Raw genomic sequence first — 20,398 nt, 5'->3', positions numbered from 1 at the left:
ATCCCGCCCCGTATTGAATTCCCAATATCCCGATAGTGAATCCCGTATTCGCGATGTGACACTATTGTTTCACATGTAATGCAATTTCCATTCATTCATCGGCCATTGTAAAAAGCGGAATTAGATCCCTGATCTAATTGCTCTGTCAAGAATGCTAGGAAATCTTTTGGCTATAACTTTTAAGATGGTTAGGTTCAACTCTATGATCATCAATATTGCGAAACAATATGACGACAGTATTTAGGCTCACAGATTCTTACACCGATTGTGTAATTCAATTTAATTTTATGTAAATGATAATGAAATAGGTACCTATATACATTTCTAAATATTTGCATCCATTGTTGTAAATTGAATTTAATTGAAATTCGTAATGAACTTTGGCTCGAAAAGTAACAATGATGAAAACAATGAGCATTCAGTCGATTTAATGTACCACAAGTCTGAAGGCGGTGATCATAGTTAGTACATAAGTGTGTTATATTATTGTGAAGTGAAAATGGTTGAAGTAAGCAAATTTATGGTAGACCACCATGATGCTGTTCATAACACATGTCGAGAACTTCTCCATCCTGGGAATACCTGCGTAGGAGCATTTGCTACTATGTTCTGGGCGAGTACCAAGGGAGCTTATCAGTTTTATGCACCAATTTATTTGGTGAGTATTTGTTTAGTTTGTTTATTTATTTTATAAAATCTGGTATATTTTACCGTTGTATCCAGACTCATTCTCATCAGTCTGGGGCTTTTGGAATTCTTGTTTTTCCTGTTAGACTGTAATAACCTATTCATCAATAAACTCATTACACAAATGACCCAAGCAACATGCTATAATGTAAAAACTTACTACAAAGTAAATTACCGAATAATGTTTTAAGTTTTATGAAGTTGTCTATGAAATGATATAGTTGTTATAATATCTACCTAAAACGGATACCTTGGAGACATTCCAACAACTACCTATATCATAAAGATGTAAATTTTTACACCTTTTTTTCCGGTATTTTGCGGTATACATAATTATGTCCATATAAATCTAGTGACTGCAAAATTTCTTGACGATTATTATTCTCGAAAGCCTAGTGGTCAGCAGTGAAATCTTCCTGCCAAGTTGTCAAAATGACAGATGCGAAATGAAATTGACGTGAACGTTCACCACGCGACGTTCCGATGTATTTTATTTGCTTTTGTCTAGTTCTTTTGCATCGTTGAGAAATGGAAGATCTAGGTCAACGCATGACAGAGAAGGACATAAAATGAAACATTCAAAATCTTATGAACTCGTCTTTGTGTGGCTGCGGGAGACCAAGATAATGTACTATGTAGTAGTATTTTAATATTGACTAAAAGATAACGTTATTCTAGTTGATTAATGCTCTTTATGAATATAGATTATGTTAAAATTGTCTTGTTTCGAGATAATAAGTATATCTAAGTGTATCTAATAAACGGGTCATGTTATAAAAGATCCATCAAATATTAAAATATTTTTAAGTGGATTGTATTGCGACTGTGATATATCTCATGCGTCTTCCAATTTTATCTCGTAAACAGTTGGTTACAGTGCAATAAATATATAGGACGGAATTATTGTTATATTGTTACTAGTTAAATTAAATAAAAATGGTTGAAGCTAGTAAACTTTGGTTTGAAAGTGCATGCAGAGACAGTAGATGCTCTGAACTGATTCACCCCTGGACTTATCGATGTTCTGATGCTACTCAAACCATGCTGATTAGCTGTATAAAGGGCAGCTATAAGTTCTATGCTATGGTTTACATTGTAAGTATTAAATAGAGTTATATATTTTTTTTAAACAGTTCAAATTAAGTTTTGTTTTAATTTTTGTCGTCATTCATTTCTTGTGTAATTAACACTTGAACTTCGTATTTCTGGTGTTGTTTATTTTTTGTAACATATATATATATATTAGTTTAGTAAGTATATGTTACATAATTATTGAATTCTTCTATGTAAAATGCTGAATGATTTAAAGTATAAGAACCTTGAATGAACACTTTAAACTTATGCATGCCAAGGACCTTTAATAACTTGTGAATATTAATTGCTTCAGGTCCTAAATATTAAAATGATTTATTAATTTATGATCACCTTTATATGGGTTAAAAGGCAATATAAATTGCTTTACCAAATAGTGCCATACTATTGATACTGTGCACCAAGTTTCCTTCCTTAATAATATTAGTAATATTAAAAAGTATGTTGAAAGAAGGTTTTATTCATTTAGTAAGTCGTCCAAATCAAATTCATATTTTAAATTAGATAAATAACAGACTCAGCAGTATAATGATCATGCACACTGTTTTCCAATGGTTGGTATAAAAGTTTTGTTAGGTTTTTATTTCCTTATCTTTTCACTTTCTCTTAACTACTCTAAACATGGAAAGATAATAAAACCTTTCTAGCAACTCTCTTTTACATAATCAACTTTGATCTAAATTTGAAAATATACTACACTTGTATAGAAAAAGCTGTTTCTAAGGTTATTGGCAAAACATTGAACCCTTTCAGTTATAATGGAATAGTTTGACGGTTGAATTGGAGAACAACAAAGTGTATAGTCCTGTTAATTTTTACCTACAATAGAAGATGTTAACAATACACCGAAGTCACAGTAATTCTGTCCAGACAGAGGGCTTGTCTTGCCTTGTATAATAGTAATGTGCATTTGTTTCAGATCCAAATTTTAATGAGAGGGAAAAAGTTGGGCAAAAAGGAAATGTTAGAACAATTCAAACTATATTTGAAATCTGGAATATTTGGTTTGACTGTTGGAAGTTCATTTGTCACATTGAACTGTATATTCAGGTAAGAACCTGCTTTTTTCACTAATTTCTTATAAGAAACTTTACTTTAGATTTAATCTTTATCCAATAAATATATTCTGTACTTGAAAAAAGATTATAAAATACAAAAAAGACCTTGTAAAATAGTTTGTAACATTCTTAAACTTTGTATGGGTAAAATAATCCCATTTCTGCACTGTCATAGTGGCAAGATTGTAAAGAAATAAGATCTGCCAAGAGTTAAATTGTATATTTATAATTGTATACAATTGCATGTAATTAATCTAATTATAGTGTTGCAACATTAAAGTTGCTAATTAAAGTACTGCATACATTATCAAAACACTTGAATGATTATTTATAGCCTGAATTGTTACACTTGAATGTCATAATAAAATTATCTAAGTTATATAATGTTCATTATTAAACAAATAAATCGGACAAGTGGGAGTCAGATTCGCAACATTAAGAATTCCTTTAAAATCGGACAAAGCAAATTGGTCAGCCATCAAATTATCACCATAACAATCTTGCTTAACCACCATCTTTCATTTTCGTATGTATTGAGAGAGACATGTAAGAATTTGAACTGTCTAGCTATCACAGTTCATTAGATACAATGTGGCAGCAGACAGCAGTGCTTTAGCAATATTGTTCCATTAACCCTTTTAAAACAGACACTAAACAAGAAGCAATCAAGTATTTATTGTGAAAACATTTGTCAAAAACAATAGAACTCTGGTTAAAGTATGTAGGAATACAATCATTTGTGTTTTGTCCACAGGAGTTTGTTTTTCAGTCAATTCTCATACTACACAACTGTGTTACTACCATGCACGGTGAGCGGTCTAGCTGTATACTTCGAACCACCATACCGAAGAGTTATGGTTGTCAACTTGTTTGTTAATCTGGTGAGTAATTTATATAAGTGGCTTATGTGAAAACTACAAAAAACTTATGCATAATATATAATTAAGTCTAATTTTTGTATTAAAATGTATTTAAGTATTAAAGATGTTAAAGGTTTATGTCAGAAATAATTATACATTTGCATAAATAGATATACTTCTTTACCTATATATTAATATATGTTTATTGAAATAAAACTCGTTAAGTGCGATTTGGATTCGGACTCCGTCCAAATGGGCTAAAGAAGAACAGATCAGTTGGGTGATAAATAAATACCCACCTTCAAATTTATTTATCCATCAAGAGACTTATGATCATAACAACCATTGCTAAACACGATCTTTTTTTTTAGTTTTTAATGTCATAGCCAGTTGTCATGTCACACTGCATGAGATACAGCTTAGTGACGAACGGACAAACAAACAGGGTTCCGCTTTTAGCCTTCAAGTACCTAACCCTAAAAGCATACAATAGAAAAAAAATGTTGATTATTATCAATCCTAAAAATTTAAATAAATATTTATCAGAATCATTAAATGTTATAATTAGCAACATATATTTATTAACATTGATATCGATTGTACGGCAAGTGTAGATAGTACATGGTAAAATACCGTTGTTTGCAAGATTTCTTCGATAATGTACTCGTGATATTATTGTTGTCAGCGCTACTTAATTGTCTTGTCGATAAAGATTAGATATGCAGGCATTATCATAATCTGCTTGTGGTCTAAAACGTACAAAAATATTCTGTTTTTGACGATTAAAAAATATGAGATAATCTCTCGCTTCATATTCTCGTTTTTCTCGAATCGAGAAAAAATCAATTTGATTTTAATTTAGGTGTACTTCTCTTTATTTTCTACTATTCACTATTTATTTAGCCTTCATCACCAGGAAAATAGAGGTTTACCTTATTAAACAGTAATCGATATGGTGACATTTTCATTCAGTCGACTTCCGCACTTTGCCCTATCTAAAACGGTAAACAGTGCTCAGTCATTTTTAGATCCTATTTGGTAGCCATAAGGTCCACAGTCGTAAAAAAGATGGTTTTTCCTGTGCTCTATGAATAGTATATAAAAAAACCTTAGAGCGTTAGAGCAGTTACTATGGGTATGATTACAATTGCCTCGTCACCGTCGATCTCTTAAATGCTACATGCGTCATTCGAGTAATACCTACTTCTTTGCTTGAAAATAGAAAACAGTAATCTATTTTTTTTCAGATTTTATTTCTACATTTATGGCATAATTTAGTAGTTGAAAACATCGTTCGTTGTAATAAATCTGTTCTTTTTCGTGGTAACTTGCAATATCTTTACACTTGCTCTAGAAATAGGGGTGAGCAATGTAATATTATTCCTTCATGTAATTGTTTGTTTCGTGGTCATTCGCGATGCCTTCTCCTTTGCTCCTGGATGAAGGGGAAAGAAATGAAAGTTATTTCTTACCTCTTTTGCAATTTCCAATTTGTAATTTCCTTTAAAGCTAATCTGGCATGTAGGGCTAAAATCAGACCGGAAGGGACGTTTATAGCATTATAGTTTGCGCGAAACCTCTGTCCCAAAAGACAGTACTTGACGACGCTGTTAGTATTATTTAATTTTGTTTTGTATCGTGCAAAAACTTGAAAGTGATAGGTCATTGATGTAAAATAGGTACTTACTAAGAGTTGTGCATTAACATTTAAAAGTTTTTTGGGGCATAAAGTCCCCTAGCCGCCTTTGAATACGCTATGAGGGACAGAAGTGTTTTAATCGGTGCAAACCAATCAAATCCCCAGGAAGTGGCGTGGCGGTATGGTTCAAATGAGGTCCAGTTTTCCGCTTTGTAAAAAGAACATACTATTATATTACAGCTAGCAGGAAAATACGAGAAAGTTATAGAGTTATACGAGAGATAACATTTAACTTTTAGGTGTTCGAGTACTGGGTACGGACATTAGAAATGAAAGGTTGGCTACGACGGTCTCCAGGCAAGGAAACCTTAGTCTTCATGCTGGGTAGCGCTGTCTTCTTCTATCTCTTGAGGCTAGACAGAGAGAACGACAAACGTACACCTCTGTTTTGGTATGTATGAAGATTCAATTCAATTAGTATTTACATACGAAAATAATAATAGGTACCTAGTGTACCTACCTAGTCGTTTTTGTAGACTAACTATACGTCGCGGTCTGTTTCATATTATGATTATTATAAAGATATACACAAAGAATATCTTATTTGATTTGCTAGGTAAAAAAGCTTGCTTCTTACCGGTAAGTTTTGGACATTAGAATTAAACTGTGACGTAAATAGAGGACTAATGCTTTGCTTGTCCATTTCTGTTCGCGTTTTTTTGACAGCATGAATAGCAGTCTGTTGCCCGACGTTTACGGGCTCGAACCCAGCGTAGGACAAGATTACTAACAAATAATTGTGCTTAGTGTTGATATTTTGTGACTGTCTTGAATATAAGTGAGATACCCCGCGACAAAAAATATGTTCTTAGTGCGCAAGCCGCTGTTAAATATAAAAAAAAATTGGGAAAATACGTTTCTCTCATTTATAACAGTTACAAATCAAAAGAAACACTGATAAATAATAATAGTTGTTTAAAATATATGCAAAGTAATGTTTATTAGAGTAGAATACGGAATCTCGACGCACAAAATATCGATGAATGATATTACGATGCTACAAAATTGCGATGCACGTTACAGCGAAAGACCGTGTCTGCGAAGCCACTACATTTCAAGGCATGTTACCGCGATACATCTTCACTGCGATACTACTAAACTTCGATGCACGTTACCGCGAAAACCTAGCTAAGAAACCAATTGTAATAACGGCGTTAATACTGATATTAATTGGTACAAAATTATAAATGAAAAACAAATAAATCGTAGGGAAAAATGAGTAGAATACGGAATCTGTCAGCTTTCTTATTAATATGCTTTTTGCCATTAATTTATTTTATTACTTATTAATTGGCTACTTTGTTACGAGTTAATAATGAGGGTAGTTGGTAATTTCGTTCGATTTTGTGTTGACATTTTAAAGCTATTCAGATCGAGTTTAACCTTATAATCATGGAGACTCCTTGTTTGTTTATTAAATCAAGAAAGGGCAAAGACCAGTTGTATTTGGATAGTTTTCTGTATAGTTTGAATAAAAGGTAAATGGAACATTTATCAGTAAGAGATCATTGTCTTCTCCAAATAAACCTGCAATAACTATAAAAAGAAAACCACCCCTATTCCCACCTAATTTATGGTCTGTTTGGGATAGCTTTGTCACAGGTATACCCATCACCCAAAATGCAGTTGAAAGCTGGAATAACCGTTGGAATAGTCTACTCAACAGAAGGAAAATGAATATATACAAAACAATGAGAGAACTTGTAAAAAAGCAAAAAAATACGGAGTATGAAATAGAAAGGTTGGCTGGTCTGATGGAAAAAAAATCAAAAAGAAAAACGGAATACTATAAAAAACTCCAAGAGCATATTAATAAGATAGGTGACATGGATATGGTAACATATTTAGATGGTCTTGCGTATTTATGCTACATTAAGAAATAAACCAATTTTCCCTACGATTTATTTGTTTTTCATTTATAATTTTGTACCAATTAATATCAGTAATAACGCCGTTATTACAATTGGTTTCTTAGCTAGGTTTTCGCGGTAACGTGCATCGAAGTTTAGTAGTATCGCAGTGAAGATGTATCGCGGTAACATGCCTTGAAATGTAGTGGCTTCGCAGACACGGTCTTTCGCTGTAACGTGCATCGCAATTTTGTAGCATCGTAATATCATTCATCGATATTTTGTGCGTCGAGATTCCGTATTCTACTCTGTTTATTAGGTTGTTTAATTAAGAAAAAACCGTGTCAAATGTAAATGACCAGAAACGATAAGCATCGCTGAGACCGAGATTTACGTCGTATTGTTTGACTCGTAATTAGTAATATCAGTTACTTAATGGTTACTGAGTTCACGTAGTTATTTAACAATACATATATTATACTAGACATTGAGGGATATTCTAGACATAATCTTGACAGATAAAGTCATGATTGTTTCATTAGGTTTTGTTATTGCTGAAAGCTCGCGTCCGCTAATCGAGTAGCTTCATTCGAGCTGTGTTAGTGTATTTCTACTAATTATTTTAATATAATAAAATACCACCATTTGAATCGCGACCCCGACTCCAGTTAGGTCCGAAACTAGTCGGGCAATCCCGATAAATACGCTTGAGTAAACCGTTGCATCATTTAATAATGAACTTGGCGGGGGTACTACCGTGCCGAGATCATTCTCACGATAGCTACTTTTAAATTAACCGTATTTATAGTTGGGGTCTTTGTTAGTCATAAAGCTCTAGAATACTTGCTCCAGCTTTTAAAATGTCCACCAGAATGCTGAGGTATTTACGTTATTACAGAGTTGAATATTTTGAAGATTAAGGAAAAAAAGTAAATATAAAATTAAAAATAATTAATTTTGAAATTATATTACGAACAGTGTCTGGCTTTTAAACAGTTGAACATATTCAAATTGTTTTATCGCTAAAGATAACGGCACCCTATTTTGTCGTAATATTACAAAATAAGAGCAATGAAAGCAAGAGCGATCTCTTACGACAGCGTTAAAAAACTTGTTCGTATGCTTTAATACACTTATTATTGTGTGTAAGATTTTAACTTGAAAATCAATACTTATATATTACATATTCAATTGTCAAATTTCAATTGTCAAAATCAATAAGTAGATACTGCTTTTAAATATATTTTTATGTTGAAATAAACAATAAATGCTACATACATTATCACCATTGTTATACGAACTCTCATCACTCAAATGTCAAATCTTGTTGACAAAATGTTAAATTTACGACCTTCATTGCAAATTGAAACTAAAGCAATGTACAAAAGAGTTTGGTACTATAAGGTTAAATTTCCTCTAACGTTTTCTAAAAATTCAAAATTCAAGTATCTATACTACATGTATGCTAATGTATGCTCTTTTATGAATTTCAGGTTCTTTACTCCACCGCGTGTATCGAAAGAGGTTGGCGAGCCTGTGACTGGTATTGAAGGCAGAAGTCCCGCGTGCCCGCACAAAGGGCCATGCATAAACTATATTTTAAAGGTGCTGTTATGTTTTATCACTAGTATCTGTATTCTGAACACTGTGTTCTTGGTTAAATGAGAATTGTGTGCGCTGGTTAAATTTCCTAAAATAATTTTGCTTGAACAATAAACTTCATTTTCATTAATTATTAGGTCTTATGCTGTCTCTCTAACTTTGTGGTTATATGTTTAAATACATTGCTGAACATAGGTTAAATACATTTAGAAGTGGTGACATTTTACTAAATCGACTTTATTAATTTCGATTGCCTGAATAGAACTATATTAATTGCGAATACTTAGGTTTTCAGATTTTGATTATCTTAAAAATGGCTTAAAAGAGCTTGCTTGGAGTTTCTAGTTCAAAGTTCTTAGTTTTTTTCTTCTTAGCTTATTTCAACGAGGATGTTCACAGCTTTTCTTTGCCCATTTAATGGGCATCGAAAATGTGTTTTTTTATTAGTTGATTGTTCTTATTTCAGGGAACAGCACAACTCTTCGGTGTTGGATACGCCATGACATTACTAAGAACGATTATACCAAAGATATTGACGCCTAGGAAAGCATTAAAAGCTTTGAGACTGTCGCAACTGAAACTAGGACTCTTCTTTGGAGGATATATTGGTTTATATAGGGTAAGTAAAAATTGATCAATATGAACTTAAGGCATATAGGCTTATCATTGCCTCTGAAAGTAAGGTGCATTTGCGGAAATGGGACGGTACCCTACATGACTTAGCGACGTCGAACATCCGCATCCCCTTATTCCAATCGAGATAAAGCTTTTATTTTCAATGTCTGTGGATATGTATATTTTCTTTTGTGCTGCAATCATAACGTAAGTTAACTTAAAAGTTTATTTGTGCCATCTTCATTGTTCAAATAGACACAAAATACATGTATTTTTCTTTAATTCTATCTGACGTACTACGACGACTCCTATTATAGTAATAGGAGTAATGGAATGATCAACACGCAAGCAGCTATTTTTATAAACCAATTTGGACCACGAGTGTTTCACAAATCGTCGCAATACAATTACTTCAACCGACCTATTCAAGTGTAATTTGGTTGATCTGATTACCGATTTGTTAATCCATTGGCCTTGCAGTTGTACTCATTATCATTCTTTTTTGGGAGAATAAGTAATGCGTGACAAGTACATTGACGTATTGTACTAAATTTAGACTTTATTGTGCTTGTTCGCTTTGTTCCTTGCTTGTAAAGATTATTTATTGCTCTTACATACAACACACATTTGTGTCACGATTTTTTAGAGTGCCTTACTAATGTTTGTCTTTTTGACGTTGTATTTATATTTGTGCTACTACTGGTGTATTAGTAACATTAATATGTATGTTTTTTTGGGAAATGTAAATTAAATCATTATGTAAATATATTGTTTCGTTTCATGCTCTACTTCCATATTAAATACTAATATGTAACAAGTTAAAGACAATGTACTGAAAGACGTGTGAAAAACAAATCATTCAATCAATATATAGATTCCCGACAGCCTTACTGAGATACTTAGATTTTATATGCAGGTTCTAAAGCCGTAATAAGTAAATTCCATAATCCAAAAATGCATTTTAAGACTCTACAGGAGATTCAAGAACCCTAATAATACACATTGTAGTCCTTTTGCAGTTCACTAACTTCAAAAGGGGAACTACACTTCAAGGACAGTGTTAAAGTGCACTATCCAAATTCTGTCCTAAAATCAGCCACTTAAGGTTGAAATTAATTGAAAAGTAGCAAGATATTGTTAATAACGTCACCTTACCCCCCGTTCCCAGTTAGTAGTGTGTATCCTGTGCCGCTCGCACGGCAAGGACAGCGCGCTGTTCGCGCTGCCGGCCGGCTTCCTGTCGGGGCTCGCCTTCCGCGCCGCGCCCTCGCTGCCCATCGCACTGGCGCCTGTCACATCAGCTCTGCAGGTATGTGGGGAATAGGTTGTAGGTGACAAAAAATCCGACGAAAGAATTTGCTCATGTTAAAATAATAATCGTACAATGTTTAAAGAGGTCTTTTCATCTTAATCTGTGGTGTATTTGGAAGAAAAGTTCCTCCAAAAAGCCCAAAAACACTTTGGTTTGCTGTTACAAATTTCTTGCCAGAAAATATTTTACTTTTCAAAAAATAATCGCTTGGTCGAAAATTACGTATTAAGTTCTGTATACATTTACCAACAAACAACTAGTCAGATCCACTTCTTATAATTCAATTCCGTATACTTCCTACTGCTGCATTATGTTAAAACTTCAAATAACTCAAAACATTAATTTCAGATCTTAGCCTCGTGGGGCTACCAGAAAGGCATGATCCCTGCCAACTGGCCGCTGGTGGAACTCCTGTACTGTCTCTGCCAAGGTCTGCTGTTCCACGCGCGAGTCATGCACGAAGACGTCTGTCCGAGATACATTATCAACTTGATGCACACTGTTACTAGTTCCAAGTAAGTTGAAAATAAAATTTATTGAAGATAGGGTTGATATAGCATTTCTGAGTGTAATTTTTTACAAATTTACAAAACCAAACAGCACCCCGTATCCCTCCCAAAAAAGGGAGAAAAATGTAACCTTCTCTTTCTGCTGAGACTAGTTTTAAAGTTTTATCTTGAAAATACTGTACTTTTTTTCTTGCCTTTCATTTTTCGTTCCGTTTTAAAAGGGAAAAGGCTAGGCCGATGAAGATAATCACAGCTAAAAAAAATAGTGTGAATTTTGAATTGCTTACATCTCATGCAATTTTTTTGTTTCTTTTTTCCAGAGCCGACGAAATTCAATCTGCCTTTATACAGAAGATACTGAGAGATAAGTTAGCTTAAGTTTACGTTTCGTATTTCTATGAATTATATTGTTTGTGAAATAGATACACGGTGCAAGTACCTAACTGATAGTTAGCTTACGAAATACAACTCTAACACTTCGATTTAAAGCTTTAAATTGAATGATGCCACGTAATAAGATTACTTTTCTAAGGAATCAATAGGTTTTGTACATTATAGTGTTCGACTTATAGAAACTAAGCGAATCAATGGTACAATGGTGAAGTGGTGGGGACTAAACAGTCACGAATAAGTACAAAGTCGTTACATAACAAAACTTATTTATATTTTTTTTTAATTTAATGGACATTAAATAAATCTTTTGCTATCATCGCGAGATACTTCCACCGTGTTGTTCCAACATTATGACCTACATATATGTCTACTAGGCAAGTCTGTGATTTATGTTATTCAGATGTTTTGTGGTACAGGGTTTATTTTTAATGGGTATCATTATTTAAAGGTTTGGTGTTCACTCTGTAAAGATTCCACTAATATAAATATCTAATAAGTAAGTAAAATATGTCTATGGAGCGCTCCTACTATGTTTAAGAACTTGCCCTGATTGCTATACATGAGGTCAGGGGTTTATTTCCCACTCAGGACAAATATTAGTGTGATGATCATTTGTTCTAGTGTAGTGTATCTATATTATGTATGTATTTAGAAATATAAAATAGTGTTTATCAGTTGTCTAGTATTCATAATACAAGCTTTGCTTAGTTTGAGACTAGATGGCGTTGTGAAATATAAAAGAAACACACATCGTATTCGTCACGTATTATAAATGTTTTTCAATTAATCTGTTCTTTATTTAAGATTTCAGACGGATAAGTATGTAACTGGCTTCCTTTACTGCAACCGGAAATTATAAAACTGAAGGGTTATGGAGTACATATGCGGACATAGTATTGAGCGCTTTACAGATATTGACACAATTCTAGAATAATATTACCATAGTGTATCAGGCGTTAGTGCCAAATAACTGCTTTCGAGAAAGATAGTGGCTTAAAAATATTTAAATTAGTAATAGACAATGTTTCCACAGTTTCAAGCATATGGGCACAATATGTTATTAGGCCGATATTTCTGAACAAAGTAAACATTATAACATGTTCAATGTTCTCTCTGCTTTTAAGGCAGAACCACGTTGGTTCCTGAAACGAGACACAATGACAATTATCGTTTTTTAAAAGCTCATAGAACAAGCATTATATAAAAGTATATAGTCAAAGAAGACCGCACTTTATTGCACTCATGAAATCTTAAAAAATCCTCTGAAATATTCCAGGTGAAGATCAGAAGCTAAAGTAAACCTTAAAGTGTTTGTTTTAAGATAATAATTCGCGTAGCAAACGAATAGTGCTTTTATATCAGTGCCTCCGTGACAGTGAGAAAATACCACATCGAATAGGAGTGAATATGTATTTATGTATATGTCATTCCTACCTTAACATTTATAAATGTACCTTTTTGTTCCTAAAAAACTAAACTTTCCAATCGTTATTGGGCCGGACCTCTTATTTAAACTATATGCTAAACCTTATATAACTACCACATAAAACTGCAAGATTTTGATTTTGATAAAAATATATAGGGCACAGTCTAAGTAACTAGGCTACAGTCATTGAGCATTATAACAATTATTCTTTTTTGTCATTTGAAAGTGACAGATCATGCCCAGTGCTCGCTGTACCGAGGCAATGCCCTAAGGTGAAATTTCAAAGTAAAAAAATCATTCAAAAATATAAATATAATTAGGCACAAATAGTTACCTATAGGTATTTATAAACAAGTATGCAATTAGATGAATTATTATTATTTATTACGTTAGCTTAGTTTCACACAAGGACAAAAACATCTTTGAAATAGTTGAATTGGTCACAATTTAGTACGAAATAAACTTAGTATTAAGTAGAAGTTTACTTCAAGCTGGTTGTATATGCAGGAGTTCAAATATGATGTATGAAGGGCCGATTATTCAATCGCCAGATAACTTTTATTTGACGAATAAGTTTCGACGTTTTGACATATTTTCTATACAAAATCTGTGAAAACGTCAAACTTATTCCTCATATAAAAGTTATCTGACGATTGAGAAATCGGGCCTAAAATAAATATGTAAAAGGTTTACTACTAACCTATTGATAAAAGTATATTTATTCTTTATATGCCTTTGCGGAACTCGCCCTTATTGCACATACTGATTTTAGGGCAGTCAGTCGATACGTTCTGCTGGGCACAAGCCTCCTTCCATATAGGGAATGTTTGAACATTGATCACTACGCTCACTGCGGGTAGGCGATTTTTTTATTCCAATATTTGGTATCCAGGTTTCTCCACACAGTTTTCCTATACCATTTATCAGTGGCTGTCGTAGAATAATTCACAGCTAAAACAGGCTTATTTAAAGAGGTGATGATAAGCCCCTTAGTGTAATATTCTCGGATATCGCTCTAAGAACAGTTAAAAAAATCTTCACTTTTATCGGTTCCATATACGATTAAAGAAATTGAATTGAGTTTTAATCCAAGAAGAGGCTACAAAATGTTTTGTCTATTTTGATTTCCGATTTGACGACTTATTGTTGGTTTTTATTTGAAGTTTTAAGGCTCATTTCGTGCTAGTGCAACGCATTGTCAGCAATGATTGATCATTTTTGATAAAACCTCACTTGGATCCGCAATGTATTCCAACGCGCACATTTGTAGCCTTTTTTAAATAAACCTTTATTGAATATATCTTCCTGTTTATGTTTTGTTATTATCTAAAATTATTTAGACCATGGAATATATTATTGTTTGCGACAGATTTTACGTTGGTAGTAATGCGATAGGCTAGCTTTTGGTGCGTTTTTTGAGATTTTTAATTTCATTATTTTATTATTGTTAAGCAAGCGACTTTATAGCATGATCCTATCAACAGTTTAGTACATTACAGTATGGTTTGAGACGTCTGTTTTATATGATGTTGGTGAATAGTATTGTTATTAGAACTTGCATTAAATTCACGCACGGTGCACATAGAAACTACGTAACCACAAATAATTATATTAAAAAACAATTAGTACAATTAAATCACTTAAGGCCGATTATTGCATTTTTAGAATAATTTATTGCACATGTTCACAAAATTGTAATATTAATAAATGCTCGATATTATTGTTATATTTTTGTAATAAATGATTTTGTATTATAAACTGTTTTATTTGAAATGAAATGCAATTTATTGATGTTGTATATTTTATTCACTATGGCTTCTGTAAATGCCTACCTACCTAGCCTAGTTAGAAAGAGTACAATGTCATCTAAATTGTAATTTAAAGTAACCAAGCAATTAGCAAAATGGTAAAGTAATGTGTGTCTATCAGTGTATTTACATTTATGTTCTAATTTGGACTTTAACAGTCTATGGGAATTGTATAGTGCACAAAAGGCTTACAACTTCAGAATACGGTCGACATAGTTTCATAATGTAGGTGTAGGGTGTAATGTAGGGTGTTTGATGAGAAACGTTCATTTTAACAATATATCCAATAATATACATAGATGGCTTTTCCTTAAGAGATAGAGTTATACAGTTCAATACCAAACTAATAGGTCTATGGTGTAACTTGATCAGGCTCTGACTTCTTTACGGGTATATAACAAGCGTATACTTGCACCTCAGTAGCAAAAGTCATCTAAGAGTACTAATTGGATATTGTATGGTGTTAATCGATCTCCGTGACTCTCGGCCCCCCAGGACTCGGCGGGCGGGCACAGCTCGGGCCCCCGCCACCTGCTCCATGCAGCTTCATCATAACTGGCTGGCAAACGCTCTGAGCATCTTTCAGATGTTGTTCTAGATCTGAAACTGAGGCACCGCCACTTTGGCCTTCAAGCCATCTTAGTTGGTTGTTGCATTCCCTCAATACCGCAGATTTTTCCCCTTCGGTCAGTCTGCCCCCCGCGTTTTCAACTGCCTGTGGAAGAAATATGATGATAGGATGGTAGATAGATATAGAAGGAGGATGACCATCAGATTTTTCAGACATTCAATATGAGATTTTACGGGCCCCATTCTGGCATTTAAATTCCTCCTTAACGTTAAGTGGTTTTTGTCTCTAGGAAATAAACTCTTACTTAGATCGTCAAATGAAAGGAATCATTCATACCGTTTTGCATCCAAATATGTATCCTTCCAGCTGGTTCCTACCCTCTACCTTCTTTTTGGCGGCTTCGTCTTCTGCTTTGAATTTCTCAGCGTCGTGCAACATTTTGTCGATATCATTCTTGGTAAGTCTCCCTTTGTCATTCGATATTGTTATTTGTTCTGTCCTGCCGGTACTTTTATCTTGGGCGCTGACGTTAAGTATGCCATTAGCATCGATGTCAAATGTCACCTGAAAACGAAAATTAGAAGGTTTTACAATATCATAATTATCATTTATAGAAAAAACAATTCATTAAAATTACTTCGATCTGTGGAACTCCTCTCGGGGCTGGTGGTATGCCCGATAAGTTGAAGGTTCCCAGCAAATTATTGTCCTTTGTCATAACCCTTTCCCCTTCATAGATCTGTAAAAAGGTTTATAAATGTGTTATCGATATAGATTTAATACAGTATGGATAAATACGTAAATGATACATACTTGTATGGTGACAGCAGGTTGGTTATCTGAGTAGGTGGTAAAGATTTGTTTCTGAGCGGTCGGTATGCGTGCATTCCTCTCGACCAAACGCGTCATCACACCCCCAGCTGTTTCAATGCCAAGCGACAACGGGGTTACGTCGACTAATAGAACTTCTGCGATACGAGAGTCCTTGGAACCAGTCAGAATAGCCGCCTGTACAGCAGCTCCATACGCTACCGCTTCGTCAGGGTTAATAGATAAATTAAGAGATTTTCCACCAAAAAATTCCTGAAAAACAACTGTAAATTATTAGTCATTTTTCTTATTTGATGTTTCTATTTCTGCAATGTTTGGTACCTGTAACAATCTTTGCACTTTCGGTATCCTCGTCGACCCGCCCACCATAACCACATCGTGTATTTCTCTTGTATTAAGGTTGGCATCTTTCAATGCTCTTTCAACTGGATTTAAAGTTTGACGGAAAAGATCCGAACATAATTCTTCAAACCGAGCTCTTGTAAGTTTTGAGTAAAAATCTATACCCTCGAAGAGTGCATCGATTTCTATACTAGCTTCTGTACTTGAAGACAGGGTCCTCTTAGCTCTTTCACAGGCTGTCCGAAGTCTTCTCATGGATTTTGGATTATCTCGAAAGTTCTTCTTATACTTCCTTTCAAATTCCTGACTAAAGTGATCGACCATTCTGCTGTCAAAATCTTCTCCACCCAAATGAGTGTCACCTGCTGTAGACTTGACTTCGAATAGCGAGCCTTCCGATATTTGAAGAATGGACACGTCGAAGGTCCCTCCACCCAAATCGAATATGAGCACATTTTTCTCGCCCGTTAGATTTTTATCCAGACCATAAGCAAGTGCAGCGGCTGTTGGTTCATTGATAATACGGAGGACGTTAAGGCCAGCAATGACGCCAGCGTCTTTCGTCGCTTGACGCTGAGAATCGTTAAAGTAAGCTGGAACTGTGATGACCGCGTCCTTCACTGTCCCGCCTAAATATGTTTCGGCAACTTCTTTCATCTTGGTTAGTATCATTGACGAGATCTCTTCTGGGGAGAACCTCTTTTTTTCCTTTTTGTATTCAACTATTATTTTTGGTATCCCGCCGTCTGAGACAACTTGAAAGGGCCAATGTTTGATGTCTTGTTGGAGTTTGGGGTCGTCGAATTTTCTTCCAATGAGTCTTTTTGCATCAAACACCGTATTTTTTGGGTTCATCGCTACCTGGAATATTTTTTTTGTTATGAACTGTATCATATTAATCATCTTTCCATCCAAACATCTTCTCTTATTTTTTATTTATGGAGTAATTGTTTATGTACCTGATTTTTGGCGGAATCTCCGATTAGCCTTTCGGTATCTGTGAAGGCCACGTACGAGGGCGTTGTTCTGTTGCCCTGCTCATTTGCTATAATTTCCACTTTACCATTTTGAAACACCCCTACGCAGGAGTAAGTGGTACCGAGATCTATGCCCACTGCTGGTGCCATGGTTAGTTACTAAAAAATAAACACAATATTAGAGTGTGATTAAATAAATAAATAACTTGGATCTGGTGTAAAATGATTGCACCGTTGTTTGGAAAAACGAAAGAAATTATCACGCATGAGGTCGTTTCGTTTTTCTTTTCTTGCCTACACTCCAAAACTCAAACTATTTTCGCTCATAATTGACCTTTTTTTCTGTGTAAGGTTTCTCAAAGCTTCATTATCACGTCATGTCACTTACACAGCAGAAGCTATTATGAAGGCTTACTTAAAGTGCCTTCTATACCAGTGCCAGATGTATTATCCCAGCGTGGCATGTAACGCTAAATTGTCAGCAACAGGGACGCGTTTCCGTAACGCGAAACTAGCTTTAGGCACGTTTAAGTGTACGGAGGATTTTGCACAGATTATCTGCCTTATGCAGTGCGGCTTAAGTTTGATTAAGTAATCAAGTATTTGATCCAGACGAAGGTAGATACTTATAGCATAGAATGAGGAGGATGTGAATAAAAAAGAAAAAAAGAAATAGTAATAATGCGTTTAGAATGACCGCGGGAAGGCGTCACGAAAATACTGTTACTTAAGTTTCGAAATGTGATCTTTTGTTTGCGAAATTCCAGAATTAAAACTATTCTTTTTAGCGACCCAACAAAAAAAAAATCGAACGCCGAACGAAAACTACACATTGTGGTAAACACTGATCCCTTCAGCTCTTGCTTCGAATTAAGACTCAACTGCCAATTCAAATTCGGAAAAAGTTCATCAGTCATCATCAATTAGTTTATATTATTTCTTGTCCTGAACTTTCTAGTATCTAAAACCAGCATGTGTACGTATTTACAAATATTGTACCTACCGAAAATTGTCCTCAAAATGAAAATTCCACTGTTAATGCGAATCGACCCTTTCAACCCAACTCTACCAGCAAAACTGCCGCGCACTATTCTAAAGAAGCACATCATTACCATAGATCGACAAACGAAACTAAGAAAGAAAACTACAAGTAAGACAATCTGGTAGGAAATAAAGTGTTTAGGGGAAAAATAACCCTACGGCATTAAGGCTAAAGACGATAAATTACCCTCGGTATTTTGTGCGGTAGAATATTAAGAGTCCAATACAAAATATAATACCCATGTAGCATGGAATAAATTGATTAAACCTTCTGCAGTTTTTCTTAATGTAGTTGGACTGTGGCTAAGGGAAAACGATTACAATATTTTCGTAAATCGATCGGCAAAACTTATTTATCGTCGCAATAGGGTTTTAAATCATTGGGCACGTAAACCTTATTTTCGTTTGATCAAATAATTGTTGGGCGAAGGCACTAAAAGCCTTAATTCCCCCGACAATAACGCAACAAATTGTTACCCGAAAGTCCTAAAATCGTAGCAATAAAAACCACCTAAGTCGTAAATAGGACTGGTAAGCGACAGGCAATCAATTCTAAGGGATGTTATTGTCAACTCACAGAGCTTGTCGATGTACCAAATAGTCAAAGCAATACTTAGGGGATCAAAATAACTGTTCAACGTCTGCATTTTCTGCTAAACACTTTCAGAAGGTAAAATAATTTATTCTTTTATCCAATTTGGCTTCAATTTGGAAACCGCAAGTTCATTTCGTAGAAAATGTCGAAGTGATTCCCATCACATGGATATTTTCTTTTGCATTAACAGTTAATTGACGCAGGATCAAGGTAAACCAGCCGTGATATGATATAGAGTAAGGTCATCGTACTATTGAGCCCTAAATTATGTGTAACCATTTTCGTTGCTGATTCAATACAAAAGTCAATGGCAAACATATACAAAAGTAACAAAGCAACAGATTTAGCGATTGCGACAAATAAATAAGCCACATTTAGTCTTGTTTATTAGCATTATCGATTTCCAATACTCAGATAGAGTTCATGAAATAAGACCACAAGATGGAGAATAGATATTCGCGTTTACGGGGCAATGAATTCTACTGACTGACGGACTGGAAGTCTGTATTTTAGACAACTTCTGGTGTTTTATTGCGTCGTAAATAGGAAATTAGAATTGATGTATTTATTCTCAAGTCACGTCGGTATTAGGGCAGCAGAATAAGGAGGATGTTATTTAGGAGTCATTACAGTTGGAAGATTATTTTTGGATAAAGATACAAGAATAGTTTAGTATACTTTGAGAGTCAGTATTTAAAATCCAGATATATTGAATACCTGCTTTTACGCGTAGAAGTAATTTTATACACAGCTAAATCGAAAGGTTATGTTCGTACTTATTACCTTCCCTGCTTTATTCTTAATCTGTTAGGTTTAAGGAAACATACGTTCTTCTTTCATTGTTACCTACTACCTACATATTAGACTGAGCTGAAACATCAAAATTGAAAAATTAATCTAAAAGTACATATAATTTTTCCTTACACTTACTTAGTTTTTAACATGGTTCTGGTCCATAGTGATTGTATTAATTTGTTAATAACGAAATATAAATACAAGATCTTTGTCAAAGGTTGGGAAATTACACGTCTTGTTATTATCTATCACGAACATTTTGATTTACATTTTTTGAACCATTCTCAATAGGTTTGTATCTTGACACAAGAATTTGACGTAACTAACTTAGAGAT

General features: G+C 34.2%; 2 protein-coding genes across 2 annotated transcripts; one reads left to right on the top strand and one right to left on the bottom strand.

Annotated features, from left to right (window-relative positions):
* Positions 1-1,265: 1,265 nt before the first annotated feature.
* LOC113507167 (transmembrane protein 135-like) lies at positions 1,266-12,257 on the top strand. Its single transcript, XM_026890022.1, has 9 exons — positions 1,266-1,782; positions 2,699-2,829; positions 3,592-3,718; positions 5,636-5,787; positions 8,740-8,851; positions 9,315-9,467; positions 10,632-10,772; positions 11,124-11,290; positions 11,605-12,257. The coding sequence occupies exons 1-9, from the start codon at positions 1,624-1,626 to the stop codon at positions 11,660-11,662; spliced, it is 1,200 nt and encodes a 399-aa protein (XP_026745823.1). The 5' UTR covers positions 1,266-1,623; the 3' UTR covers positions 11,663-12,257.
* Positions 12,258-15,078: 2,821 nt separating this feature from the next.
* On the bottom strand, positions 15,079-20,398 carry LOC113507166 (heat shock protein 68-like). The gene is made up of 7 exons (XM_026890021.1): positions 20,199-20,398; positions 17,615-17,791; positions 16,635-17,516; positions 16,296-16,565; positions 16,120-16,221; positions 15,819-16,046; positions 15,079-15,626 (listed from the first exon to the last, which is right to left on the bottom strand). The coding sequence occupies exons 2-7, from the start codon at positions 17,780-17,782 to the stop codon at positions 15,375-15,377; spliced, it is 1,902 nt and encodes a 633-aa protein (XP_026745822.1). The 5' UTR covers positions 17,783-17,791; positions 20,199-20,398; the 3' UTR covers positions 15,079-15,374.

Source organism: Trichoplusia ni, unplaced genomic scaffold, assembly GCF_003590095.1.
Source record: "Trichoplusia ni isolate ovarian cell line Hi5 unplaced genomic scaffold, tn1 tig00000762, whole genome shotgun sequence".
Lineage (NCBI taxonomy): Eukaryota > Metazoa > Arthropoda > Insecta > Lepidoptera > Noctuidae > Trichoplusia > Trichoplusia ni.
This window is presented reverse-complemented; position numbering and strand designations above follow the sequence as displayed.

What these genes read in the sequence shown, in the direction of transcription:
- LOC113507167 (XM_026890022.1), top strand. Translation starts at nt 1,624, where the DNA reads ATGGTTGAAGCTAGTAAACTTTGGTTTGAAAGTGCATGCAGAGACAGT. An exon ending in TCTATGCTATGGTTTACATT is followed by an intron (nt 1,783 to 2,698) that starts GTAAGTATTAAA and finishes CATTTGTTTCAG; the next exon opens with ATCCAAATTTTAATGAGAGG. An exon ending in AAACGTACACCTCTGTTTTG is followed by an intron (nt 5,788 to 8,739) that starts GTATGTATGAAG and finishes TATGAATTTCAG; the next exon opens with GTTCTTTACTCCACCGCGTG.
- LOC113507166 (XM_026890021.1), bottom strand. Translation starts at nt 17,782, where the DNA reads ATGGCACCAGCAGTGGGCATAGATCTCGGTACCACTTACTCCTGCGTA. An exon ending in GAGATTCCGCCAAAAATCAG is followed by an intron (nt 17,517 to 17,614) that starts GTACATAAACAA and finishes AAAATATTCCAG; the next exon opens with GTAGCGATGAACCCAAAAAA. An exon ending in GAGGAGTTCCACAGATCGAA is followed by an intron (nt 16,047 to 16,119) that starts GTAATTTTAATG and finishes TTTCGTTTTCAG; the next exon opens with GTGACATTTGACATCGATGC.